Source organism: Bombina bombina, chromosome 1, assembly GCF_027579735.1.
Source record: "Bombina bombina isolate aBomBom1 chromosome 1, aBomBom1.pri, whole genome shotgun sequence".
In the NCBI taxonomy this organism is placed as follows: Eukaryota; Metazoa; Chordata; class Amphibia; order Anura; family Bombinatoridae; genus Bombina; species Bombina bombina.
In genome coordinates, this window is record NC_069499.1 from 42,489,453 (window position 1) to 42,508,664 (window position 19,212).

Sequence of the window (19,212 nt, forward strand, 5' to 3'; positions counted from 1 at the left end):
GGTTCACAAAAAAAATTATATTCTTATAGGCATTGGTTAATATTAACTATAAGATAAGTGTATAACCTGAACATAACAAAACAAAATAGCAAAATGCCAGTACTGTTATCATCTGGATCAGGGCATTTTGATGGGGATCATGTTTTCTAAGTGCATGGCAGAGTTATAACGGTAGTCAGAAAGAGCAAACTACTAGTAATATAAAGCAGTAGTACTGGAGAGATCTGCTAATCTATGTGGAGTTGGGGCCATAATACACATCAAGAGTGGAGTGGTGTGCCCGGTGACCCCCCCGCCCCCATCATACCATATCAGAGATCTGGTCCAAGGACTGCAGTATAGGAAAATAAGATCTCACCCCTCCTGTAGCATGCCATAGTTATTTCTGATACCCCCAGATCTAGAGCAATAATACAGATGAATACATTGTTACATAAAGATGTCTGTCAGGCATATGGCCTAAGATACGCAGCTGACTAGGAAGCATAACTAATAGAGTTACAAATATAGGGTCTGATTAATTACAGAGCTTATGTTATCGTGAGATCAGTGCACAAAAATAAGAGGAAACACATCTATCTAATAACTAAGTAACGCAGTATAGCATAGTAGGTGTACAAAAGCTGCACTGACTTTCAGTCAGACCTCCCTGTTTATATGCATATCCATTCTTTTTGCAGTGCAGACCTATACACCAGGCAGTAAGAATATAGGCATATACAGGAATTGACATTAGGGTACAAGATATTATGGAGCCCTATATAGGCAACAACATTTTTAGGTGGTTGAAGTACATATAATATAATTCACAAGAGGATTTAATTGCAAAGTCCACACATTATCAGACAAAAATCTTCATGAGTGCAGATGTCTCAGTTACGAATACTAGGGAGTAATTCAGTAACTCCAAACTTCCAGCTCAGCCAGGAGCGTATAAGGACCTTGCTGCATACTACCACCCCTGGCTTTCGCTGCCCCAGCAAACTGTCACCCAACTCCAACTTTCATGCAGGCGCGGCCAGATTCTCCAGGGCCCAGAAAAGCCCCCGCATGTGTGTCCGTGTTAGAATAGCTGCACTGCATGTCCAGGCTGTGTAAGAGGAGTGCCCACCTGACAGAATAATGAGCCTTGGAATTTGCAAGTTCCTGATCGGACCGGGCCATGACTTTTTCCCCAAGCATCGCAGGGACCTCATCTGCATTGTACCCCACCTCCACTTCCTCCCGTAGGTTCACGGAGCTCTCAACCAGCTCCCGATCCCCAGCCGCAGCTCCCGGAACAGAGGGACATGGTGAGTGGCTGTTGCTTACATTAACTGGGGCGGGCTCTGGAGGGTTGGTTGGCTCCGGTGTAGAGTACTCGATGGTGTTCCCCTGATCCACACTCATGTGCTTAGATGGGGCCACAACCGCTCCCCCATATGGCTCAGCGCTTTCTTCCTCTACATCTCGGCGTGTGCTCAGTGAAAAGAGCCGGTCCAGCCTACTATGAATGTAGCGCTCATACTCCTCAAAGAGGGCTAAGATAGCTGCGCGGGAGCCCTCCATGTTGCGCTGCCCGTAGCTAGGCCCCAGTAAGTCTCCCTGATCGTGTACTGTGAGTATAGCTCCCGGGTCTTCTTCAAATCTTCACCTCAGGCTCTTAGAGAGGGATTCAGAGTCAATCTGTCACTTGATATGGGCTAGCTGGTCCAAAATAACTGTTAAAAACCACACTTAAGCCAGGAGCCTCAGCTATGTGCGTCCAGAGACTTTGGCGGCTTGCTCCGCCCCCATTTTTTGTGGTGGTTATGATTTTTTTGTATAAAGCACAATTATTCCAATTCCTTATATTTATGCTTCACACTTTTTTCTTATCACCCCACTTCTTGGCTATTCGTTAAACTGATTTGTGGGTGTGGTGAGGGGTGTATTTATAGGCATTTTGAGGTTTGGGAAACTTTGCCCCTCCTGGTAGGAATGTATATCCCATACATCACTAGATCATGGACTCTTGCTAATATGAAAGAAATGAATTTATCAGGTAAGTTCTTACATAAATTATGTTTTTTCACTGTTATTTAAAATTTTGCCAAAATTTGTTTCTCTTAAAGGCACAGTAACGTTTTTTATATTGCTTGTTAACTTGGTTTAAAGTGTTTTCCTAGCTTGCTAGTCTCATTGCTAGTCTGTACAAACATGTCTGATACAGAGGAAACTACTTGTTCATTATGTTTAAAAGCCATGGTGGAGCCCCATAGGAGAATGTGTACTAAATGTATTGATTTCACCTTAAACAGTAAAGATCAGTCTTTATCTATAAAAGAATTGTCACCAGAGGGGTCTGTCGAGGGGGAAGTTATGCCGACTAACTCTCCCCACGTGTCGGACCCTTTGCCTCCCGCTCAAGGAACGCACGCTAATATGGCGCCAAGTACATCAGGGACGCCCATAGCGATTGCTTTGCAGGACATGGCTGCAATCATGAATAATACTCTGTCACAGGTATTAGCCAGATTGCCTGAATTGAGAGGCAAGAGCGATAGCTCTGGGGTTAGACGAGATACAGAGCGCGTAGATGCTGTAAGAGCCATGTCTGATACTGCGTCACAATATGCAGAACCTGAGGACAGAGAGCTTCAGTCTGTGGGTGACGTCTCTGAATCGGGGAGACCTGATTCAGAGATTTTTAATTTTAAATTTGAGCTTGAGAACCTCCGTGTATTGCTTGGGGAGGTATTAGCTGCTCTGAATGACTGTGACACAATTGCAGTGCCAGAGAAATAGTGTAGACTGGATAAATACTATGCAGTGCCGGTGAGTACTGATGTTTTTCCAATACCTAAAAGGCTTACAGAAATTATTAGTAAGGAGTGGGATAGACCCGGTGTGCCCTTTTCCCACCTCCTATATTTAGAAAAATGTTTCCAATAGATGCCACTACACGGGACTTATGGCAGACAGTCCCTAAGGTGGAGGGAGCAGTTTCTACTTTAGCAAAGCGTACCACTATCCTGGTTGAGGACAGTTGTGCTGTTTCAGATCCAATGGATAAAAAATTAGAGGGTTACCTTAAGAAAATGTTTATTCGACAAGGTTTTATTTTACAGCCCCTTGCATGCATTGCGCCTGTCACTGCTGCGGCGGCGGCGTTCTGGTTTGAGGCCCTGGAAGAGGCCATCCATACAGCTCCATTGACTGAAATTATTGACAAGCTTAGAACACTTAAGCTAGCTAACTCATTTGTTTCTGATGCCATTGTTCATTTGACTAAACTAACGGCTAAGAATTCCGGATTCGCCATCCAGGCGCGTAGGGCGTTATGGCTTAAATCCTGGTCAGCTGATGTGACTTCAAAGTCTAAATTACTCAACATTCCTTTCAAGGGGCAGACCTTATTCGGGCCTGGTTTGAAAGAAATTATTGCTGACATTACTGGAGGTAAGGGTCATACCCTTCCTCAGGACAGGGCCAAATCAAGGGCCAAACAGTCTAATTTTCGTGCCTTTTGAAATTTCAAGGCAGGTGCAGGATCAACTCCCTCTGCTTCAAAACAAGAGGGAAGTTTTGCTCAATCCAAGCAGGCCTGGAAACCTAACCAGTCCTGGAACAAGGGCAAGCAGGCCAGAAAGCCTGCTGCTGCCTCCAAGACAGCATGAAGGAGCGGCCCCCTATCCGATAACGGATCTAGTAGGGGGCAGACTCTCTCTCTTCGCCCAGGTGTGGGCAAGAGATGTTCAGGATCCCTGGGCGTTGGAGATCATATCTCAGGGATATCTTCTGGACTTCAAAGCTTCTCCTTCACAAGGGAGATTTCACCTTTCAAGATTATCTGCAAACCAGATAAAGAAAGAGGCATTCCTAAGCTGCGTGCAAGATCTCCTTGTAATGGGAGTGATCCATCCAGTTCCGCGGATGGAACAAGGACAGGGGTTTTATTCAAATCTGTTTGTGGTTCCCAAAAAAGAGGGAACCTTCAGATCAATTTTGGATCTAAAGATCCTAAACAAATTCCTCAGAGTTCCATCATTCAAGATGGAAACTATTCAAACCATTTTACCCATGATCCAAGAGGGTCAGTACATGACCACAGTGGACTTAAAGGATGCCTACCCTCACATTCCGATTCACAAGAATCATCATCGGTTCCTGAGGTTTTCCTTTCTAGACAGGCATTACCAGTTTGTAGCTCTTCCCTTCGGGTTGGCTACAGCCCCAAGAATTTTTACAAAGGTTCTGGGCTCACTTCTGGCGGTTCTAAGACCGCGAGCCATAGCGGTGGCTCCTTACCTAGACGGCATCCTGATACAGGCGTCAAGCTTTCAAATTGCCAATTGAGTTCTCTATCTCCTCTCACAAGGGTTTCCTTCCTAGGGACTCTGATAGATTCTATAGAAATGAAAATTTACCTGACGGAGTCCAGGTTATCAAAACTTCTAAATGCTTGCCGTGTTCTTCACTCCATTCCGCGCCCCACGGTGGCTCAGTGCATGGAAGTAATCGGCTTAATAGTAGTGGCGATGGACATAGTGCCATTTACGCGCCTGCATCTCAGACCGCTGCAATTATGCATGCTCAGTCAGTGGAATGGGGATTACACAGATTTGTCCCCTCTACTAAGTCTGGATCAGGAAACCAGAGATTCTCTTCTCTGGTGGTTATCTCGGGTCTATCTGTCCAAAGGTATGACCTTTCGCAGACCAGATTGGACCATAACAACAGATGCCAGCCTTCTAGGTTGGGGTGCAGTCTGGAACTCCCTGAAGGCTCAGGGTTCATGGACTCAGGAGGAGAAACTCCTCCCAATAAATATTCTGGAGTTAAGAGCAATATTCAATGCTCTTCTAGCTTGGCCTCAGTTAGCAACACTGAGGTTCATCAGATTTCAGTCGGACAACATCACGACTGTGGCTTACATCAACCATCAAGGGGGAACCAGGAGTTCCCTAGCGATGTCAGAAGTCTCCAAGATAATTCGCTGGGCAGAGACTCACTCTTGCCACCTGTCAGCGATCCATATCCCAGGGGTAGAGAACTGGGAGGCGGATTTTCTAAGTCGTCAGACTTTTCATCCGGGGGAGTGGGAACTCCATCCGGAGGTGTTTGCTCAATTGGTTCTCCGTTGGGGCAAACCAGAACTGGATCTCATGGCGTCTCGCCAGAACGCCAAGCTTCCTTGTTACGGATCCAGGTCCAGGGACCCAGAAGCGGCACTGATAGATGCTCTAGCAGCGCCTTGGTTCTTCAACCTGGCTTATGTGTTTCCACCGTTTCCTCTGCTCCCTCGTCTGATTGCCAAAATCAAACAGGAGAGAGCATTGGTGATATTGATAGCACCTGCGTGGCCACGGAGGACCTGGTATGCAGACCTAGTGGACATGTCATCCTTTCCACCATGGACTTTGCCTCTGAGACAAGACCTTCTAATACAAGGTCCTTTCAATCATCCGAATCTACTTTCTCTGAGACTGACTGCATGGAGATTGAACGCTTGATCCTATCAAAGTGTGGCTTCTCCGAGTCAGTAATTGATACCTTAATACAGGCACGAAAGCCTGTCACCAGGAAAATTTACCACAAGATATGGCGTAAATATCTTCATTGGTGTGAATCCAAGAATTACTCATGGAGTAGGGTTAGGATTCCTAGGATATTGTCCTTCCTCCAAGAGGGTTTGGACAAAGGATTATCAGCTAGTTCTTTAAAGGGACAGATTTCTGCTCTGTCTATTCTTTTACACAAGCGTCTGGCAGAAGTTCCAGACTTTCAGGCATTTTGTCAGGCTTTAGTTAGAATTAAGCCTGTGTTTAAACCTGTTGCTCCCCCATGGAGCTTAAACTTGGTTCTTAAAGTTCTTCAAGGGGTTCGGTTTGAACCCCTTCATTCTATTGATATCAAACTTCTATCATGGAAAGTTCTTTTTCTGATGGCTATTTCCTCGGCTCGAAGAGTCTCGGAGTTATCTGCCTTACATTGTGATTCTCCTTATCTGATCTTTCATTCAGATAAAGTAGTTCTGCGTACAAAACCTGGGTTTTTACCTAAGGTGGTTTCTAACAAGAATATCAATAAATCCTTCTTCAAAGAAGGAACATCTTTTGCATAATCTAGACGTAGTCCGTGCCTTGAAGTTTTACTTGCAGGCTACTAAAGATTTTCGTCAAACATCTAACCTGTTTGTTGCTTACTCTGGACAGAGGAGAGGTCAAAAGGCCTCGGCAACCTCTCTTTCTTTTTGGCTTCGGAGTATAATCTGTTTAGCCTATGAGACTGCTGGACAGCAGCCCCCTGAAAGAATTACAGCTCATTCTACTAGAGCTGTGGCTTCCACCTGGGCCTTTAAAAATGAGGCCTCTGTTGAACAGATTTGCAAGGCTGCGACTTGGTCTTCGCTTCATACCTTTTCAAAATTTTACAAATTTGATACTTTTGCTTCTTCGGAGGCTGTTTTGGGGAGAAAGGTTCTACAGGCAGTGGTTCCTTCCGTTTAAATTCCTACCTTGTCCCTCCCATCATCCGTGTACTTTAGCTTTGGTATTGGTATCCCACAAGTAATGGATGATTCGTGGACTGGATACACTTAACAAGAGAAAACATAATTTATGCTTACCTGATAAATGTATTTCTCTTCTAGTGTATCCAGTCCACGGCCCGCCCTGTCCTTTTAAGGCAGGTCTAAATTTTAATTAAACTACAGTCACCACTGCACCCTATGGTTTCTCCTTTCTCGGCTTGTTTCGGTCGAATGACTGGATATTGCAGTGAGGGGAGGAGCTATATAGCAGCTCTGCTGTGGGTGATCCTCTTGCAACTTCCTGTTGGGAAGGAGAATATCCCACAAGTAATGGATGATCCGTGGACTGGATACACTACAAGAGAAATAAAATTATCAGGTAAGCATAAATTATGTTTTCTTTTGGCTGAGCACCAGGTGGCTGTGAACTAAGTGTGTGCCGTTTCCTCCAACCTATTTGTGTATATATATATGTATATATATATATATATATATATATATATATATATATATATATATATATATATATATATACATACAGTATACACACACAGATATAGATAGGAATATATATTTAAAAGTACAAAAAACATATTCCCCTATTTGAAGAACATTGGAATGTGAAATGTTTACTGCAAATGCATAGTTAAAAACTTTATTAAACAGACAGTATACTTAAAATGCATTATTTTATAAAACATTTTTTTTTTAAATGATAGATAGTCCCTTGGTTGTGCAAAACTTGGAAATGGGTAAAAAACACTGTGATATTAATACACTTTTTACCTCTGTGATCATCTTGTATCTAAGCCTCTGCAGACTCCCTTCTACAGTTCTATTGACAGACTTGCATTTTAGCTAATCAGTGCTGACTCATAAATAACTCCATGGGAGTGAGCACAGTTATCTATATGACACACACGATCTAGCACTGTCACTGTGAAAAACTTTCAAAATGCACTGAGATAAGAGGGGGCCTTCAAGGGCTTAGAAATAGCAAATGATTCTACCTCGGTTTAACTTTCAATAAAGAATAACAAGAGGTCAAAGCAAATTTGATGATAAAAGTAAATTGGAAAGTTGTTTAAAATTGCATGCCCTATCTGAATCATGAGTTTAATTTTGACTTAACTGTCCCTTTAAATATGAATATTGCTTAAATATAATTTTACATGTTTTCATCTAATTGACTGCAAAGGGTTTCAATGCACTTTTATATGTCTATAAATTTATACATATGTATTTATATGTGTATTTATGTCTAAATACGTATATACACATATAAATACATATGTACACATATAAAGACATATATATATATGTGTGTGTGTGTGATATATATATATATATATACACACACACATATATACATACATATTTAGACATGTACAGTATATGTATGTATCTTTGTTAAAGCCCTTTACAGTTTTTACCTGAGACCTCATATCTCTGAGCCCTTATAACTTTTTATTGCAATTTTTTTAAAATAATTTTCATTAGACTTATTATGAGCTTTTTATTCAAGCTTAACAGTTAACGACAGCTCTGAAGTAGTGCCATCCTGAGGGGCGTTAAATTCTATTGCACTCTAGTGAACACGTTTACTTTCACTTTTTAATTCACACACTACCTCTGACACGGCGCAAAGAGCTGCAATAACCCCTTCTCGCTCACGTGCACCAGTTAGTGCGCCACTCGTCTAGCCCTTAGAGTGCACAATCTTCCGGGAATTCACAGATCTCTGTCCTTCCTGTCTCTGTTTTGTTCCATATGTCAGTGTATCGATTTGTCTCAGAGAAGCCTGGAATTGCCCCAAAACTACACTAGAACATTAAAACTCCACCCCCAATGTGCCCCGATTCCTTAGTCCTGATCAAATATTAGTAGGAAATTATTATATAATTATTTAAAAAGCCTTTAATGATATTTAAATATGACAAATACTTTTCCTGGAAAATGAACTCTTTATGTCTCTTGTAGAGGTGGATGATGAGGATGGAGATGAGGATGATGAGGATGGAGAGGATGATGAGGAAGAAGAGGAGGATGAGGAAGATAAAGACACAGATTCAGTTGATGAAAGTATTGAAGGGGATTCTGAACAGCCCCCATTCACCCTGCCAGTTCTGTCCTCCCAGGAACCTGCCTTAATGGAAGAGACCAACCATGTTCCTTACACCTTGGAATGGGAGCGACAAAACCAAGGTCTGGGTAAGTGAGCGTTCTATAGTGTTCTATATTGGTTGCATTTCATTCATGTTAAAGGGACGGTCTAGTAAAAATTAAAGGGACAGTAAGTTAAATTAAACTTTCATGATTGAGATAGGGCATTCAATGTTTCACAACTTTCCAATGTGCATTTATTATCAAATTTGCTTTGTTCTCTTAGTATCCTTTGTTGGAGGAAATCTGGGTAGACTGATGGGAGCTCACGAGCATGCACGTGTCTATACCAGAAGTGTTTGCAACTAAGAATAAAACTGCTCTAAACAATGTTGCAAACACTGCTTCTATTTGGCTAAAGACACGTGCATGCTCCTGAGCTCACCTAGGATTACTCTTTAAGAAATGATACCAAGAGAACTAAGCAAAATTGATAATAAAAGTAAATTGGAAAGTTATTTAAAACTGCATGATCTATTCAATACATTTAAGTTTAATTTTGACTTCACTGTCCTTATAAGTCCACAAAATAACTGTCACAAGATTGTAATGTAGATAGATATATGTATTGTTTTAGATATAGCGCCAGAGACCAAGTGCACCTATACCTCTGAACAAAGGCTGACTAGCTAGCCTGAAGAGGGGTACTTGTAGATATCTGTGTTCAAAGCGCCTCAACACGGGCAAGGTGTGAATGGAGAAATTATTGTGCTAAAAACAAGTTTAATTACAAACTTTCGTATTGTCACATTCGGAAGTTAAGGTTTCTGTTAGTTAAAAACGACAAAATGCAATTAGAATATAACGTGGATCCACACTATCACAATTGAAGTAATATTACATACATTAAAAACATATTACATACATTTTCAATTAAAAGCAGTGGTTATCCGTGGAAAGGTCTGTAATTGGCTAAAATTGATTACATGAGACTCTAAATGGATTGAAAACCAATGCTGGTTTTGGTGTGAATATTCACTAGCACACGTTAAAAAATAGAAAAAGTGATGCACCTTTGGGTTAAGTTATAGATAATATTACTTATCTATAGAGGTATAAGTAAATGTGCAAATGAAAATGCAAAAAAAATAATTAAATATAAATAAATTGGTAGTGCTTTTTGTGTATCAATGGACAAAAATGGTAAAAATGTGAGAAAATTGGGTGAGGAATAATTTCTTTAAAAATATTTTCTTTAAAAATTCCTTATAAGATTACAAAGAATCACAACACAAAAAAATCCTTAAAAAATCAAAATTAAAAACTCTGCTTGTATGAAAAGTGAAAACGTGCACCAAAAAGTTAAAGGGACAGTCTACACCAAAATTTTTCTTATTTAAAAAGATAGATAATCCCTTTATTACCCATTCCCCATTTTTGCATAACCAACACAGTAATATTAATATACTTTTTACCTCTGTGATTACCTTGTATCTAAGTATTTGCAGACAGCCTCCTTATCTAAGTGCCTTTGACAGACATGCAGTGTAGTCAATCAGTGAAGACTCCTAAATAACTTCACGGGAGTGAGCACAATGTTATCTATATGACACATGTGAACTAGCACAGTCAAACTGTGAAAAACTTTCAAAATGCTCTGAGCTAGGAGGCGGTTTTCAACTGTTTAGAAATCAGTTTGAGCCTAGCTAGGTTTAGCTTTTTAAAAATACCACCAAGGGAACAAAGCAAATTTGATGATAAAAGTAAATAGGAAAGTTGTTTAAAATTGCACGCCCTATCTGAATCATGAAAGTTTAGTTTCTCCAACATAGGTGTGTCCGGTCCACGGCGTCATCCTTACTTGTGGGATATTCTCTTCCCCAACAGGAAATGGCAAAGAGCCCAGCAAAGCTGGTCACATGATCCCTCCTAGGCTCCGCCTTCCCCAGTCATTCTCTTTGCCGTTGTACAGGCAACATCTCCACGGAGATGGCTTAGAGTTTTTTGGTGTTTAACTGTAGTTTTTATTATTCAATCAAGAGTTTGTTATTTTAAAATAGTGCTGGTATGTACTATTTACTCTGAAACAGAAAGGTGATGAAGATTTCTGTTTGTAAGAGGAAAATGATTTTAGCAACCGTTACTAAAATCGATGGCTGTTTCCACACAGGACTGTTGAGAGGAATTAACTTCAGTTGGGGGAAACAGTGAGCAGACTTTTGCTGCTTGAGGTATGACACATTTCTAACAAGACGATGTAATGCTGGAAGCTGTCATTTTCCCTATGGGATCCGGTAAGCCATTTTTATTACATAAGAAAAAAAAGGGCTTTACAAGGGCTTTTAAGACTGTAGACATTTTCTGGGCTAAAACGATTGATATATAAACATATTTTATACTTCATAGCTTTGAGGAATTATTTTATTCTTGGGAATTCTGTAAAATAACCGGCAGGCACTGTATTGGACACCTTATCCTCTAGGGGCTTTCCCTAATCATAGGCAGAGCCTCATTTTCGCGCCTCTATTGCGCACTTGTTTTTAGGAAGCATGACATGCAGATGCATGTGTGAGGAGCTCTGATACACAGAAAAGACTTTCTGAAGGCGTCATTTGGTATCGTATTCCCCTTTGGGCTTGGTTGGGTCTCAGCAAAGCAGATACCAGGGACTGTAAAGGGGTTAAATATAAAAACGGCTCCGGTTCCGTTATTTTAAGAGTTAAAGCTTTCAAATTTGGTGTGCAATACTTTTAAGGCTTTAAGACACTGTGGTGAAATTTTGGTGAATTTTGAACAATTCCTTCATACTTTTTCACATTTGCAGTAATAAAGTGTGTTCAGTTTAAAATTTAAAGTGACAGTAACGGTTTTATTTTAAAACGTTTTTTGTACTTTGTTATCAAGTTTATGCCTGTTTAACATGTCTGAACTACCAGATAGACTGTGTTCTGTATGTGGGGAAGCCAAGGTTCCTTCTCATTTAAATAGATGTGATTTATGTGACACAAAATTTAGAGAAAATGATGCCCAAGATGATTCCTCAAGTGAGGGGAGTAAGCATGGTACTGCATCATCCCCTCCTTCGTCTACACCAGTCTTGCCCACACAGGAGGCCCCTAGTACATCTAGTGCGCCAATACTCCTTACTATGCAACAATTAACGGCTGTAATGGATAATTCTATCAAAAACATTTTAGCCAAAATGCCCACTTATCAGCGAAAGCGCGACTGCTCTGTTTTAGAAAATACTGAAGAGCATGAGGACGCTGATGATATTGGTTCTGAAGTGCCCCTACACCAGTCTGAGGGGGCCAGGGAGGTTTTGTCTGAGGGAGAAATTTCAGATTCAGGGAAAATTTCTCAGCAAGCTGAACCTGATGTGATTACATTTAAATTTAAATTGGAACATCTCCGCGCCCTGCTTAAGGAGGTGTTATCTACTCTGGATGATTGTGAGAATTTGGTCATTCCAGAGAAATTATGTAAAATGGACAAGTTCCTAGAGGTCCCGGGGCCCCCCGAAGCTTTTCCTATACCCAAGCGGGTGGCGGACATTGTAAATAAAGAATGGGAAAGGCCCGGCATACCTTTCGTCCCTCCCCCTATATTTAAGAAATTGTTTCCTATGGTCGACCCCAGAAAGGACTTATGGCAGACAGTCCCCAAGGTCGAGGGGGCGGTTTCTACTCTAAACAAACGCACCACTATACCCATAGAAGATAGTTGTGCTTTCAAAGATCCTATGGATAAAAAATTAGAGGGTTTGCTTAAAAAGATGTTTGTTCAGCAAGGTTACCTTCTACAACCTATTTCATGCATTGTTCCTGTCACTACAGCAGCGTGTTTCTGGTTCGATGAACTAGAAAAGGCGCTCAATAAAGATTCTTCTTATTTGGAGATTTTGGACAGAATTCATGCTCTCAAATTGGCTAACTCTTTCACCCTAGACGCCACTTTGCAATTGGCTAGATTAGCGGCGAAAAATTCTGGGTTTGCTATTGTGGCGCGCAGAGCGCTTTGGCTAAAATCTTGGTCAGCGGATGCGTCTTCCAAGAACAAATTGCTTAACATTCCTTTCAAGGGGAAAACGCTGTTTGGCCCTGACTTGAAAGAGATTATTTCTGATATCACTGGGGGCAAGGGCCACGCCCTTCCTCAGGATAGGTCTTTCAAGGCCAAAAATAAACCTAATTTTCGTCCCTTTCGCAGAAACGGACCAGCCCCAAGTGCTACGTCCTCTAAGCAAGAGGGTAATACTTCTCAAGCCAAACCAGCCTGGAGGCCAATGCAAGGCTGGAACAAAGGAAAGCAGGCCAAGAAACCTGCCACTGCTACCAAGACAGCATGAGATGTTGGCCCCCGATCCGGGACCGGATCTGGTGGGGGGCAGACTCTCTCTCTTCGCTCAGGCTTGGGCAAGAGATGTTCTGGATCCTTGGGCGCTAGAAATAGTCTCCCAAGGTTATCTTCTGGAATTCAAGGGGCTTCCCCCAAGGGGGAGGTTCCACAGGTCTCAATTGTCTTCAGACCACATAAAAAAACAGGCATTCTTACATTGTGTAGAAGACCTGTTAAAAATGGGAGTGATTCATCCTGTTCCATTAGGAGAACAAGGGATGGGGTTCTACTCCAATCTGTTCGTAGTTCCCAAAAAAGAGGGAACATTCAGACCAATCTTAGATCTCAAGATCCTAAACAAGTTTCTCAAGGTTCCTTCGTTCAAAATGGAAACCATTCGAACAATTCTTCCTTCCATCCAGGAAGGTCAATTCATGACCACGGTGGATTTAAAGGATGCGTATCTACATATTCCTATCCACAAGGAACATCATCGGTTCCTAAGGTTCGCATTCCTGGACAAGAATTTTCACAAAGGTACTAGGGTCCCTTCTAGCGGTGCTAAGACCAAGGGGCATTGCAGTAGTACCTTACTTGGACGACATTCTGATTCAAGCGTCGTCCCTTCCACAAGCAAAGGCTCACACGGACATTGTCCTGGCCTTTCTCAGATCTCACGGGTGGAAAGTGAACGTAGAAAAAAGTTCTCTATCTCCGTCAACAAGGGTTCCCTTCTTGGGAACAATAATAGACTCCTTAGAAATGAGGATTTTTCTGACAGAGGCCAGAAAATCAAAACTTCTAAACTCTTGTCAAGTACTTCATTCTGTTCCTCTTCCTTCCATAGCGCAGTGCATGGAAGTAATAGGTTTGATGGTAGCGGCAATGGACATAGTTCCTTTTGCGCGAATTCATCTAAGACCATTACAACTGTGCATGCTCAGTCAGTGAAATGGGGATTATACAGACTTGTCTCCGACGATACAAGTAGATCAGAGGACCAGAGATTCACTCCGTTGGTGGCTGTCCCTGGACAACTTGTCACAGGGGATGAGCTTCCGCAGACCAGAGTGGGTCATTGTCACGACCGACGCCAGTCTGGTGGGCTGGGGCGCGGTCTGGGGACCCCTGAAAGCTCAGGGTCTTTGGTCTCGGGAAGAATCTCTTCTCCCGATAAATATTCTGGAACTGAGAGCGATATTCAATGCTCTCAAGGCTTGGCCTCAGCTAGCAAAGGCCAAATTCATACGGTTTCAATCAGACAACATGACGACTGTTGCGTACATCAACCATCAGGGGGGAACAAGGAGTTCCCTGGCGATGGAAGAAGTGACCAAAATCATTCAATGGGCGGAGACTCACTCCTGCCACTTGTCTGCAATCCACATCCCAGGAGTGGAAAATTGGGAAGCGGATTTTCTGAGTCGTCAGACATTTCATCCGGGGGAGTGGGAACTCCATCCGGAAATCTTTGCCCAAATTACTCAGTTGTGGGGCATTCCAGACATGGATCTGATGGCCTCTCGTCAGAACTTCAAGGTTCCTTGCTACGGGTCCAGATCCAGGGATCCCAAGGCGACTCTAGTAGATGCACTAGTAGCACCTTGGACCTTCAAACTAGCTTATGTATTCCCGCCGTTTCCTCTCATCCCCAGGCTGGTAGCCAGGATCAATCAGGAGAGGGCATCGGTGATCTTGATAGCTCCTGCGTGGCCACGCAGTACTTGGTATGCAGACCTGGTGAATATGTCATCGGCTCCACCATGGAAGCTACCTTTGAGACGGGACCTTCTTGTTCAAGGTCCGTTCGAACATCCGAATCTGGTCTCACTCCAACTGACTGCCTGGAGATTGAACGCTTGATCTTATCAAAGCGAGGGTTCTCAGATTCTGTCATTGATACTCTTGTTCAGGCCAGAAAGCCTGTAACTAGAAAAATCTACCACAAAATATGGAAAAAATATATCTGTTGGTGTGAATCTAAAGGATTCCATTGGGACAAGATAAAAATTCCTAAGATTCTATCCTTTCTTCAAGAAGGTTTGGAGAAAGGATTATCTGCAAGTTCTTTGAAGGGACAGATTTCTGCCTTATCTGTGTTACTTCACAAAAAGCTGGCAGCTGTGCCAGATGTTCAAGCCTTTGTTCAGGCTCTGGTTAGAATCAAGCCTGTTTACAAACCTTTGACTCCTCCTTGGAGTCTCAATTTAGTTCTTTCAGTTCTTCAGGGGGTTCCGTTTGAACCCTTACATTCCGTTGATATTAAGTTATTATCTTGGAAAGTTTTGTTTTTGGTTGCAATTTCTTCTGCTAGAAGAGTTTCAGAATTATCTGCTCTGCAGTGTTCTCCTCCTTATCTGGTGTTCCATGCAGATAAGGTGGTTTTGCGTACTAAACCTGGTTTTCTTCCGAAAGTTGTTTCTAACAAAAACATTAACCAGGAGATAGTCGTGCCTTCTTTGTGTCCGAATCCAGTTTCAAAGAAGGAACGTTTGTTGCACAATTTGGATGTAGTTCGTGCTTTAAAATTCTATTTAGATGCTACAAAGGATTTTAGACAAACATCTTCCTTGTTTGTTGTTTATTCTGGTAAAAGGAGAGGTCAAAAAGCAACTTCTACCTCTCTCTCCTTTTGGCTTAAAAGCATCATCAGATTGGCTTACGAGACTGCCGGACGGCAGCCTCCTGAAAGAATCACAGCTCATTCCACTAGGGCTGTGGCTTCCACATGGGCCTTCAAGAACGAGGCTTCTGTTGATCAGATATGTAAGGCAGCGACTTGGTCTTCACTGCACACTTTTACTAAATTTTACAAATTTGATACTTTTGCTTCTTCTGAGGCTATTTTTGGGAGAAAGGTTTTGCAAGCCGTGGTGCCTTCCATCTAGGTGACCTGATTTGCTCCCTCCCTTCATCCGTGTCCTAAAGCTTTGGTATTGGTTCCCACAAGTAAGGATGACGCCGTGGACCGGACACACCTATGTTGGAGAAAACAGAATTTATGTTTACCTGATAAATTACTTTCTCCAACGGTGTGTCCGGTCCACGGCCCGCCCTGGTTTTTTAATCAGGTCTGATAATTTATTTTCTTTAACTACAGTCACCACGGTATCATATGATTTCTCCTATGCAAATATTCCTCCTTTACGTCGGTCGAATGACTGGGGAAGGCGGAGCCTAGGAGGGATCATGTGACCAGCTTTGCTGGGCTCTTTGCCATTTCCTGTTGGGGAAGAGAATATCCCACAAGTAAGGATGACGCCGTGGACCGGACACACCGTTGGAGAAAGTAATTTATCAGGTAAACATAAATTCTGTTTTTGACCTTACTGTCCCTTTAAGTGAAGCAAAAAGAAAAAACCTTATTTCCTGGCATTGAGTGTCCTTATTAGTTCCTGGTGATGATAATCCACTTGGTTGTCCCTAGGTGTCTCCTAGTGGGCAGACTGAAAATCCTGTTTCCTGGTGGTGAGAACCCTCAGACCTGGATCTGGGAACCTAGTAGTGGCTTGATCTTATATGATCAATTTCCTATAAAGGTAAACAACAATAGTGTTGACAGTACAAAATAATGTGTTGTAATGAAATAATGCTTACCAGCTAGGGTCAACGCGTTTCGGCCTCCTCAAGGCCTTTTTCAAGCCTTTCTCAATCCATTTAGAGTCTCATGTGATCAATTTTAGAGCTTTCTACGGATAACCACTGCTTTTAATTGCAAATGTATGTAATATGTTTTTAATGTATGTAATATTACTTCAATTGTGATAGTGTGGATCCACGTTATATTCTAATTGCATTTTGTAGTTTTTAACTGTAACAGAAACCTTAACTCCGAATGTGACAATAAGGAAGTTTGTAATTAGACTTGTTTTTAGCACAATAATTTCTCCATTCACACCTTGCCCATTTTGAGGTGCTTTGAAGACAGATATCTATTGTAATTTAGATACATAGATGGATACATACATAAATACATACATATACATACACGCATCCATACACACGCATACATGAAAACATACATCCATACACACATATACATAAATACATTAATATATATAAAATACATAGATACATAGACATACATACATGCACATAAATACATACATATACATACACGCATACATGAAAACATACATCCATACACACATATACATAAATACATTAATATATATAAAATACATAGATACATAGACATACATACATGCACATAAATACATACATATACATACACGCATACATGAAAACATACATCCATACACACATATACATAAAATACATTAATATACATAAAATACATAGATACAAATACATATATACATATACATACACACGCATACATGAAAACATACATCCCCACACACACACACATACATAAATACATACACGCATCCATACACATATACATAAAATACATAGATACATAGACATACATACATATACATACACGCATCCATACACACGCATACATGAAAACATACATCCATCCATACACACATATACATAAATACATTAATATACATAAAATACATAGATACATAGACATACATACATACATGCATGCATGCACATAAATAAATACATACATACACGCATCCATACATACACATACATGAAAACATACATCCCCACACACATACATAAATAAATACATTAATATACATAAAATACATACATAGATATACATACATGCATACACATACATACATATATGCATCAATACACACACATACATGAAAACATCCATCCATACACACACACATACATAAATACATTAATATACATAAAATACATACATACATACATATACATACATACATAGTCATATACATACACATACATAGATACATACATTCATACATACATATACATACATACATACATACATACATAAAGACACATAAATACTTACATATACATACATACATACATACATATACATACATACATATACATAAAGGCACATACATACATACACAAAGATACATACATACATATACATAAAGACACATACATACATATACATACATATACATAAAGATACATACATACATACTGTATATACATACATAAAGACACATAAATACTTACATATACATACATATACATACATACATATACATAAAGACACATACATACATACATAAAGACACAGACATACTTACATATACATACATATACATACATACATATACATAAAGACCCATACATACATACATAAAGACACAGACATACTTACATATACATACATACATACATACATATACATACATATACATAAATGCACATACATACATACATATACATAAAGGCACATACATACATACACAAAGATACATACATACATATACATACATACATATACATAAAGACACATACATACATACTGTATATACATACATACAAACATATACATACATACATACATACACATAAAGACACATACATACATATACATAAAGATACATACATACATACACATAAAGACACATACATACATACATATACATAAAGATACATACATACATTACATACACATAAAGACACATACATACATATACATAAAGACACATACATACATATACATAAAGATACATACATACATACATACATACACATAAAGACACATACATACATACATATACATAAAGACACATACATACATACATATACATAAAGACACATACATACATACATACATACATACACATAAAGACACATACATACATACATATACATAAAGATACATACATATATACATACATACACATAAAGACACATACATACACACATAAAGACACATACATACACACATAAAGACACATACATACATATACATAAAGACACATACATACATACATATACATAAAGATACATACATACATACACACATACATACACATAAAGACACATACATACATACATATACATAAAGACACATACATACATACATATACATAAAGACACATACATACATACATACATACATACACATAAAGACACATACATACATACATATACATAAAGATACATACATACATATACATAAAGACACATACATACATACATACATACATATATATACATAAAGACACATACATACATACATACATACATACACATAAAGACACATACATACATACATATACATAAAGACACATACATACATACATACATACATACACATAAAGACACATACATACATACATATACATAAAGATACATACATACATACATACATATACATAAAGACACATACATACATACATACATACATA

At 40.0% G+C, this 19,212-nt stretch overlaps 1 protein-coding gene across 1 annotated transcript in view; it reads left to right on the forward strand.

The window, feature by feature from the left end:
* ARMH4 (armadillo like helical domain containing 4) overlaps positions 1 to 19,212 on the forward strand; it is a 490,210-nt gene that overhangs the window by 200,627 nt on the left and 270,371 nt on the right. Inside the window, exon 5 of the mRNA XM_053697321.1 lies at positions 8,474 to 8,704. Coding sequence (XP_053553296.1) covers positions 8,474 to 8,704 — 231 coding nt within the window. The remainder of the gene's footprint in view (positions 1 to 8,473; positions 8,705 to 19,212) is intronic.